The sequence below is a fragment of the Tarenaya hassleriana genome, unplaced genomic scaffold (genome assembly GCF_000463585.1).
Source record: "Tarenaya hassleriana unplaced genomic scaffold, ASM46358v1 Cleome379, whole genome shotgun sequence".
NCBI lineage: Eukaryota > Viridiplantae > Streptophyta > Magnoliopsida > Brassicales > Cleomaceae > Tarenaya > Tarenaya hassleriana.
This window is the reverse complement of record NW_010966769.1, coordinates 46252-56672: the sequence shown is the minus strand read 5'-3', so window position 1 is coordinate 56672 and position 10421 is coordinate 46252. Positions and strand designations below refer to the sequence as shown.

Sequence of the window (10421 nt, the reverse complement as noted above, 5' to 3'; positions counted from 1 at the left end):
CGGAAGAGAGTGAGGACGGGGATGCAATGAAAGCCTGCAAAGGGTTAGAAGAACATTTGCAGCATAAGAGAACTCAATACATCGACAAGATTGCAATCATTCGTAATGGAAAATGGAACAAGAACATGAAGATTTTGGATAGTATTCCTTGTCAAGAATCTACTCTACTCTACGTTAATGGAAATGTTGATGAAGATAAGGCACAAGTCCCTGAAAAAGAGGATAAGATTAAGTCGCTTCCTCATTTGGACAATAGGTTGACTCCAATCTCAGAAACCACTAATCTTACTGTCAGTTCGAAGGCAACAAATCAATCAAAACCTGGAGCAGAAAAAGACTTGGAATCAGAAAACAAAGATGCGTTGGTAAAATGTGGAAACAGAGTGGTTTCATCGACCAAAATGGGGTCTGAGATGGTTGATGTGAACCCAGTTAATGGTGTATCGGGTGAAATCAATGAGTCTCAAAGGAAAGTAGATGGAAATAGAGTGCTGAAGTACACATTCCAAAGGAAAAGGAAGAAGAGACCTTTAAGTGACAATGATGATAATATTTCTCCGGCAAAGGGGAAGGTGGAGGAGAAAGAAAATGATGGGCAAGAGGCAAATGAATCATCAAGGGGAGCTCGGCGGCTAGTCCAGGTCGCCCGGCAGGTGAGTATATATCTATATATACCTACAAGACAGGTTGATAGTTATGCATGTGTATTCTTGTTCACATAACCAAAATGTGAGTAAGGAATACCAAATTTTACTGCATCCATGCATCATTGGTCCATCGAATGTTGTGGACTATCAGAATTCCTTCATAGTGAGATGGCTCATAGGTATGGTATTCTTCCATTGAAATTTCTAAACTCCATGGTTTTTGGTAAAGACTAATATGTATTCCTTCCGTGTTTTGAACAGTGAAATTGCATTATTTGGTTTCTTTTTTCCCCTTTCAAAGTGTTTTAGTTAGTTTTACAACTAAAAACATTGAGTAATCTTCCTTATAGAGCATGGAATTATATCATATTCGGCTAAACAACTTTAATACATTTCTTGTTCTGTGTTTTCATTGTTGTTCTAATCTGTTCTCCGTCCAATCGATTCTACTGTGTTTGTGAAACGTGCAGCTCATCTCCGTGTCTGTGAAGAGATGGTAGAAATGGAAATCAGATTTCTGAGAACAGATTTCTTCAATGGAACTCTGGTAATCAGCTGGCTGTTCGGTTCGGGAATCATGTATTAAGCTTTTTCAGGGTTGAGCTTCTTGGTTATGCTCTCTTGCACAGCCAAGGGACAGAGCAGAGAGATACAGAGAGGAGGGGGAGAAGCAGAGCCATATATTGATGTCTTGAGAGGGACACCACATATGGGGTTTGTTCAGTTTGATTGGTTTGTTTGTTCTAAACGTACGTGGTGTGATTCAATGATCAAAAACTGACAGAAAACCTGGTAAGATCTGTGTTCTGTCCATGTCAAATGTTTTTGACTCATCATCAGTGATCATAGATCAAACATGGTTTTGGAGGATTCATCTGGTTTGGAGAAATGGACAGTTCATGGTCTACTTCCATTTTCAGAAACACCACATGAGGGTACAGACAGAGAGGGGACATCCATTTTTAGATTGATTTAATCATTAAAAATATTATCAATCTTTCTAGATTGAGATTGTAACATTTCGGACATTCTCTCTGTTTTTATTTTATTTTTTTCAGCAAAGAAATAGATAACTGAGGTGTTTTTGGGGGGAGGGATGAATGCATTGGGGGGCCATAACGCTCTCATGGGTGTCTTCTCAATATAAACTGTCTTCCTCCATGCTGCAAGCACAACAAGAGAAGTGAAAATGTCAATCCATTTAAGATTATATGATTTAACGGATTGAATTATTAACCAAAACCATTAATAGTATGTTAAAATTATATGTGTTTGACCCATGATATCCAATTAAATCCTATTAGTCCAACTAGATTAATTAATCAATCAGTTAATCTATGTCTATAATATTTGTGATTAAAGGTACATATAACAATATATTAGTGATATTTCACAATTTCTAATTCAACTGAATCAAACTTATACTATAAAAAATTTGAATTAATATTTTAGAAAAAACAATATATATTTAGCTTTTTTTATATTGGTTTAGATTTAGTTCGGTTCTATTCAGTTCAACTTTTATTGATAAGTATTCAATTTATTTATTTATTTATTTTTTTCTATTATTTTATATTCAGTTACGTTTGGTTTTTCTAATTTTAAGGAAATTATATTCATTTAATTTTTATATCGAATTATGTTCGGATTCGGTTTGATTATATTTAGATTTAATTATTTTTATTTTAGAAAACTATGTACATTTAATGTTTATATTGAATTCACTTAGATTCGATTTATATTTAGATTCGATTTTTATATATAAAATATTTATATTCCAAAAAAATCCGTTTTTCTTTTTTAAATCACATATTAATACACAAACTTATATAAAAAAAATCTATGATGAATAACCAACAATAAAATTTTCAAAATATAAATTAACTCTTATTAACTTCTACATTAAAATTTGAACTTTCAAACCGTATCCAAAAATCATTATGTCATGGTGGTTTTTGGTAATCGTTTAAAAGTTTAGAGTTTAATTTCATGATAGATTTTATAAGTAGTATAAAAGTTCAGTATTTAATTTTATTATTTTTAAAAAGTTTGTGTAAAATAGGATTTAATTTCTCAGAGTTTTTTTCCCCCCTTTTTTCCGGTTCATATTCTTTTTTTCGATTCTAAGGAAATCATATAAATTCGATACGCGTTATTTGATTAGAATCGGTTCCGTTATGAATCAAAACCAAATGACTATATAATTAAGGCGTATAATGGTTCATCCATAGTCTTTATTCAAGGGTTAAAAATCCACTAAACTCCTGAAATTGAAATGAACCAAACAAACAACCCAACTATATTTACTGTTGGGTCGGATTGGATTACAATCCATTTGATAGCAATCTGATAAGTGTCTCACATTAGAAAAAGATAGGGATTTGGACCAATATATAAGTAAAGATCAAACCTCCACTGTTAAGCTAGCTTTTGTGGTGGAATTCGGGACTAAACCTTAATAATTACTGAGGAGACGAAAAGATCAAAGAGCTGTAGCGATCGAACTCAACAAGTACGAGGAAGAGATCAAAGAGCTGTTCGTGTAGTGAAATAAGTTATTGAGGAGACGAAAAGTTGCTTCTTTTCCAAGAAAACGGCGCAGCTCGCTGTTCAGAGCTTTTCAGACGTTTTTTTTTCCTTCTACGATTTCATTTTATTTTTCGAATTTAATTTTCTCACCGTAAGAAATAAATAATAATCGAAGAATAAAAATAAAGACTCTCTTATGATACCGACATGCACCATGCAAAGATCATCGTCTTATCTCTTAGCTCTTCCTCCCGTAGAGTGTTCCCCAATCTAATATGAAAGTTACGTTCCTTCAATAATTTATATCCCCTTGTCGTCTTTGCAATGTAATGTAATGATATGAAATGATCAATAATCGCAAACGTGTAAGAAGAAAAGGAGAGATGAAACCGTGTCTTATGGACTAACCGTATGCAATTCTTGATCGCCGATTTTCCACGTCATCACCGTGATGCAGAATTACAATATTTGTATGTATGAAATATAATGGTAGGTAATATTTGTTGGATACTTTAGAGTTGCATGGAATGGAATGGAATGGTATATTAAAGGTTTTTTAATAATCTTTTTCATTTGAAAGATCATAAATTTTCTTGTAACGAAAGTTATGGTTGGATTTTAATGAAAAATTATGCACTTTAATATATATAACTATTAATTTTTATAAATAATATCACTACATAAGACATGGAAAAAGAAGAATGAAAATATTCTCCAAGATTTAATGTCAATTTTCTATAAAACAAATTTTTTGTATGATAATTTTTGTAAGGATAATTCGAAATCGTGTAATTTCATTGTTAGCTAAAAAAATCTATTCCGAAAAAATCTCATTTAATCTGTAGAGACGAAATAACATTTTTACAAAAATGATCACAAACCTTGGATTCATACCCGGATTTCTTAACGTTTTCTACAAATCTATGTGTTTTTCGAACTTTAATCCGTTTTTATATGTTCTCAATTTTTTTTTCTAACAAGATTATGATAATATTTTAGAATATTCTCTATATATATATTTGATACATCTACACTTGTACCAACTAATCATTTCGTGTGTGTGTATATATATATATATATACACGAGTGGTCCACGAAAGTTCAATCTCATACTGTGAGTATCCGTCAATGTCCGAAGCTATCGAAGGAGACATCTTTGGCATTTAGTCTCAATATTATGACAAAAGCATTAAAACAAGAATGGATCCAAGAATCTTCATGCCATACAACCTGTTAATATTCAACCCATATGAGATCTCATATATCTCTTTAATCCTATAAGCACATACCAATAATTTTCCTCCTTTTTTTCAAATTTTTTATAATTCGAAAGCTCACCAGGATTTTCAATTACATCTCCTAGAATATCGAAAAATCCGGATAAATATCATTTCGTCACGTTTGGATTTAAAATCGGGATAAGAACATGTTTTGAATGTTCTCGTGTCGCTAGATTATCCAAATTTGGATAATGATTTTTTTTTTCAATTTTACCGCAATGTCTTAGTAAATGGTAGACTATATATCGCCTCTTTTTTTTTTTTTAACGAGATGAACGGTGAAATCTCGGTCCAGAAGTTTACATACTGGTCCCAAAGAAAAAAGATGTGAATAATTAAATCCTCTCACTGTCAAAGTAGAAATTCATGGGACATACGTGATCAGCACCAACCACCTAACTTTGATCATCAAACAAAGTCAGATGCTTGTGAAGGGTCATATATATACACACACACATATATGTACTATATATATGTGTGTGTGTGTGTGTATTCTTATTTTTCTTATCTCCTGAAGCAATCTAATTCAACCATTTACCTGTTCCTTGAACCTTATATATATATAATACTTCCTCTTAGCTCCTCCTCCTGTTCCTCAAAGAACCACAAGATACATCAAATGAAGCACAGTGAAAATTGATACTTCTCTGCTGTTTTCTTTGAGGCAAGTAGTTAAGAATCGATACAAGGGCGGTATAGAGACGGTTATGGAATGGATTCATCCTTCGAATTGAAGTGATGAATGGGAAGGCCAAGAGGTCGGGATCTCAAATGTTTCAGGAATGGTTCACAAGGAACGACGAGGAAGCTGGGAATCAACTGACGCGTGACATTTCGGGTTGGTCTCTTGATATATCCCTCTGTTTCATTTTTTCCCTATTTGAAAGAGTGTTTCTCAGTGTGATTTCCCATGAATTCTGTTTCTGCAGATAGCACCCAGGTACTGAATGAGGAAGGATTGATGGATAATGGTCGTGGTGTACTGAAAGAGACAGACTCCTGCTGTCTAAGCCAGGAGTTAAGGCAAGTTCCCAAAGCCTACCGATCAGTTTGGTCTGTTTCTATCTAGACTAAAGTGAAAAGCCCGGTCTATGTTTCAGGATATTCATTGGGACATGGAATGTAGGGGGAAGATCTCCATTGGGAAGTCTAGCGGTGGATTTAGACGAGTGGCTGAATCTGCGGAATGGGGCTGATATGTATGTTCTCGGGTATGTCACACATGAAATCATAGGTCTGTTTTTTCCTTTCTAAGTACAAATGAAAAGAGAAACCATGATTCAAACAGTGGTTATGTTTTTTTTGAAGATTTCAAGAGGTTGTACCTTTAAAGACACAGAATGTCATCGGTGTGGAAGACACGAGGCAAGCAAAGAACTGGAATCTGCTGATAGCGAAGGCTCTGAACTACAGATATGGTTGTCCATGGTTGGCACCAATGCTGAATCACATCTCGAGCAGTCCACGAGCAGGGAGCCTGAAAAGAGAAAGATCGAGAAGAACCCAGGATGAGAATCTATTTGGGGAAAGCAAATACAAACTGCTGGCGAGCAAGAAGATGGTAGGCGTGTTTTTGAGCGTGTGGATAAGAAACGAAGTATTCAGGAGGTTTCAAGTTTCCGACGTTAAGTTCTGTCCGGTGGCTTGCGGTCTGATGGGTTACCTGGGAAACAAAGGTTCCATATCCATAAGCTTATCGATAGAAGGGACCAGTTATTGCTTCATCACCGCCCATTTGGCTTCAGGGGAGAAGAAGGGCGATGAAGGGAAAAGGAACCACCAAGTCTTGGAGATTTTCCGAAGAACTCGCTTCCCAAGATCCTCGAGAGACGAAACCAGACCTCTCACCATCTTGGCACACGAGTAAGTCACCCGTCCTCAAGCAAACACAAATACAAAAACTAGCTTACTCTGCAAAAACAGAAGAAAAATTTCGTAAACAGGAAAATCAACAAGGTGAAAGAAAAACACTTAGGAGAAGGTACAAAGTCCAATCAATACATCTAATCTCCTTAATATGTTGTGATGTGGAGTAGCCGGATATTTTGGTTCGGGGACCTCAACTACAGGTTATGCATGGAAGACGATTTAGCAAGGCGTCTAGTGCAAAGGCAAGACTGGAAAGCGCTGCAACGGTTTGATCAATTACGACGGGAACAGGAAGAAGGAGGAGTTTTCCAAGGCTGGACAGAAGGGGACATAGAGTTTCCTCCGACCTACAAATACTGTTCGTTAAATTTCGACAGATACTCAGGCGGCCTCGCAAGCAGAACGGGAGAAAAACAGAGAACCCCAGCATGGTATGTTTGCTTTCCCTATATACAATATGTATGGTTTCGCCACGAAATTCTCAATCGTATGATCAAGTCAATAGAAATAACACGCGGGTGTAAATATTTATGTATATATGTATGTATGTATGTATTCAGGTGTGATAGAATCCTGTGGAATGGGAAAGGGGTGAAACAGCTTTCCTACTCTCGAAGCGAAAGCAGGTTTTCCGATCACCGACCCGTTTCTGCACTATTCTCTACTCATGTAGAAGCCAGAAAGCATGAGAGTTCGAGAGTTACCCCTATGCAGAACATGCTTCTCGATATAGTGGCTCTTGAACAAGCAGTAAGCACTTGCTCTTGGAATACATACGCTTTTTCATGGTCATCCACAAAATCTAACATCTTACGTCCCAAAAAACAAACAGTAACACTTGTTCTAATCGGTACAACATTTCAGGATTCGGACTCGAGCTAAGGAGAAACAGGAACCCTGTTGATTTTCTTTATCTAGAGAACACAGCATATGGAATACAAGGATTGTTGACTGGCTAAGGAAAAGGCAGGTATATGTACACATATACATGATGGATCACATTTACTTTTCTATATTGCTCTCGGCGTTCCAGTGGAGATTTGAAGGGTTTTCTGTAAAATGATAAAAGGATAGGAAACTGTTTCGTCGCCTCTGAACATGAGCGATCCTTAATACTTGCTGGAATCGGTATATGTAGTGATGATACTTACAGAGACATGGTGCATAACTTAAGGGCATCCACTTCATGACCACAAAGATCCTGTCCAGACAAATCTCTGCAATGAAATTGTAAATAAGATTCAAAATGAGTGAACAGGATGCGACATGTTGTACGGACGAACACAATCCGATGTAAGAAACCAAACCTCCAGGTGCTCCAAATGAGGATTTTGATGTTTGCGAGTTCTAGAGTTCCGATTCAAAGGCATAACCACAAAACAATCTCTCAATGGCTACTGAGAGAATGAAAATCAGGTTACAGAGAATCGTCGCATCATCCTACGTTATTCGATTCTTGGAAACTGAATTGATAATCCAGGAACTCATGACAACATGGCCGGAGTCCGGAATCAGGATGATAATTATCTATGATACTCCATTATGTACAAAAAAAAAAACATTACCCAGAATCAGCACTCAGCAGAATCCCCCCTCTCTGGTTTCCGAGGGAATGAAGGTTGAACAACAGGAATCAGCGGCTGAATCCTACATTACTCGAGTCCCGAGACCAAAACACCAAAGCATACGCCCTGGAATCCCCCCGAATTTACGAAGTTTCGGCTTCCACTCCTCCCATCCCCCCACCGTTTTTCAATCCAACACCTCAAGAATTCTCTTTCTCGGTGAACAAACAGAGTGAAGGATCTTACTTCCTCGTGATTTTTCAGCGGGGAAGCGTATCGGTTCCCGCCATAAATCCTCAGCTCGCCGCTGTTTTCGACAACTGGAAAGAAGGGGAAAAAAAAGGGAAGAAAAGAAAATTCCGAGTTTTAAAATTTTGAAATGGTTTCCCACGGCTGTGTACCACCGGCCCATTTATTATGGCCCATTTACGAAGCCCAAATATGGAGCCCAACACTTGCAGTCTAATGTGTAGTAGTCAATAAAAGATAAATTGACGGTAAATCAATAGAACCTTGTCTCTTACACATCATTTTCTAACTTGAAACTGATTCACACACACACACACATATATAGAGAGATATAGCATAGTTAGATTTTATTTGGACCATCCATAAACTGTTTATTTTTATTCGATTATTTCTTTAAATTATCTTCTTTTTTACATTACAACGAGTGGAGAATTAAAAAAATTATCTTTATATTCAATTTAGATTCGATTAATTTAGGGAAAATTAATTTAGTTCCGTTTTGCACGTCCGACAAATTGAACGTGACAACATTGTTTTTCCCCTAATAAGCCAACAAGAACAGCTGATTAACTAATTTGAGCTTTTGTTCTAACAATAACAGTTGGGCATGTTTATTGCTTGATCTCTTAATCTAATTAAAATATTATCCTATTTTCCTTCAAATTTCGATCCTCACCCTATGTTTCTTATTGCTTCAAGACCAATCTTAATTTCTTCATTAACGAAAGATGAAAATAAAATCATGCCAAATTGTTAAAGTTTTAACCAAACAACTATTTGAATGAGATTTAATTAATATAAAGTTTAATAGAAATATACCAGTTGTTTTATTTTTATTTTTATTTTTTTCCGGTGGAAATTTCCCTAAAAATAGAACGTAATTGGAAAATTACTTTTCTATTGTTTTCGTTTTTAGCTCTTTATAATTTTGCTTTTTTGTACGGTTTAATGTTTTGTATTCCCCATAACACTACAATGAACGCTTTCCTTAATCATGTTTTCAACAACTTTATGTCAAATATGATACTATACATAATCAAGTAATACCCCATTTAAATTTGTCTATGTTTTTTTTATTATAAATAAACAGAGATAAATAACTTTCATTTGCAAATTATTTTGTGTTTACTCCACACGAGATTTATAAAAATCTCGTAAATATTTTTTAACTAATAAAGTCTTTGTATATCTAAACTTTATAAATACAATATGTGCAAGTGTGGGAAAATCCTACCTCAGTTAAAAAATAACAAATACCTCTATACGAATTTGTGGGTTCCATTTCTTCTGAGATCTGAACTTCTCTTTGAACCGATCAGTTTCATCTAGTTTATCTATTACGTATGACGCATAGTTTTCGGTTATTGCGCGGAATGGGGGGATTTACCGTCCGAGTCGTCCGATGCGAAGGGCTGTGAGACGTTGTTCGGCCCAACGAGACGTTGTTCGGCCCAACGACTGTGAAACGGGTTTCCGTCGTTATAAAAAAAACGTATGTGCAAGTGTGGATAGTTTTAAATGTTTACTTCGAAGCTGTGTTTATTAATATCAAATTATATATATTATTTTCATTTTGTTAAGTAATTTATAAATCCTTTGCATATGTTTGTAATTCAGTAATGGTGTCTCATTATGGTTTCACATTCGTTCTTCACGTTGTGATTCGTGATTAAGATCATCACTAATTTCGATAATTACTTCTAATCACTTTTTTTTTTTTAAAACTAAATATTTCTTTTGTTAACATAGAGAAGACGAAATGATTATGTATGCCATTGCCATTCATTCACCATTCTTTCTTATAATGGATAAATATTTAGGTAAAATAGTATCTGCCCTTTTTGTCATTTTGAACGAGAAAAAAAATATATAATTCGAAGGAAAAATACACAAATTAAATCAGATCAGATAAAAGACTAATTACTGTCGAATATTTCAGATTTTAATATTTTAAAATCCGAATTTTTGTATCCAAAGCTCTCTGAGTCGAATTTCGCATAATTAAAAAATATGCTTACGTATCTTGATACGATTCTTTATGGTATAAAATTTTAAATTTTAAACCGAAACTTGACAATATTGAGCTTTTACCAAACTCGAATATATCGAAAAAAATGAATTTTTTAAATTTGGTAAATAAATATATAAACTTTTAATTTTGTGTAAAAATTTTAATTGTTTTTTTTAGTAAATCTATAAAAATACTAAACTCAATTAATTTTGTGTGTGGATGTATGTAAAAAAAATTTCAAAATTTATATATTTTTATAAAAATTTGTTTG

At 34.7% G+C, this 10421-nt stretch overlaps 2 protein-coding genes and 1 long non-coding RNA gene across 4 annotated transcripts in view; 2 read left to right on the top strand and 1 right to left on the bottom strand.

Moving 5' to 3' along the window:
• LOC104822818 overlaps window positions 1-1743 on the top strand; it is a 3827-nt gene extending 2084 nt beyond the window's left edge. For both annotated transcript variants that reach the window (XM_010554167.1, XM_010554166.2), the window contains exons 4-5: window positions 1-653; window positions 1118-1743. In XM_010554167.1, coding sequence (XP_010552469.1) covers window positions 1-653; window positions 1118-1147 — 683 coding nt within the window. In that variant the 3' untranslated portion in view covers window positions 1148-1743. The remainder of the gene's footprint in view (window positions 654-1117) is intronic.
• Window positions 1744-4938: 3195 nt separating this feature from the next.
• On the top strand, window positions 4939-7505 carry LOC104822815 (type IV inositol polyphosphate 5-phosphatase 7-like). Its single transcript, XM_010554165.1, has 7 exons — window positions 4939-5294; window positions 5386-5479; window positions 5557-5667; window positions 5765-6319; window positions 6493-6756; window positions 6886-7075; window positions 7190-7505. The coding sequence occupies exons 1-7, from the start codon at window positions 5195-5197 to the stop codon at window positions 7205-7207; spliced, it is 1332 nt and encodes a 443-aa protein (XP_010552467.1). The 5' UTR covers window positions 4939-5194; the 3' UTR covers window positions 7208-7505.
• Window positions 7344-8433, bottom strand: LOC104822817. Its single transcript, XR_773256.1, has 2 exons — window positions 7891-8433; window positions 7344-7722 (listed from the first exon to the last, which is right to left on the bottom strand). It is a non-coding gene; the product is annotated as an uncharacterized LOC104822817 (long non-coding RNA).
• Between the last annotated feature and the right edge of the window lie 1988 nt (window positions 8434-10421).

What these genes read in the sequence shown, in the direction of transcription:
- LOC104822815 (XM_010554165.1), top strand. Translation starts at nt 5,195, where the DNA reads ATGAATGGGAAGGCCAAGAGGTCGGGATCTCAAATGTTTCAGGAATGG. An exon ending in TGTCTAAGCCAGGAGTTAAG is followed by an intron (nt 5,480 to 5,556) that starts GCAAGTTCCCAA and finishes TCTATGTTTCAG; the next exon opens with GATATTCATTGGGACATGGA. An exon ending in AAACAGAGAACCCCAGCATG is followed by an intron (nt 6,757 to 6,885) that starts GTATGTTTGCTT and finishes GTATGTATTCAG; the next exon opens with GTGTGATAGAATCCTGTGGA.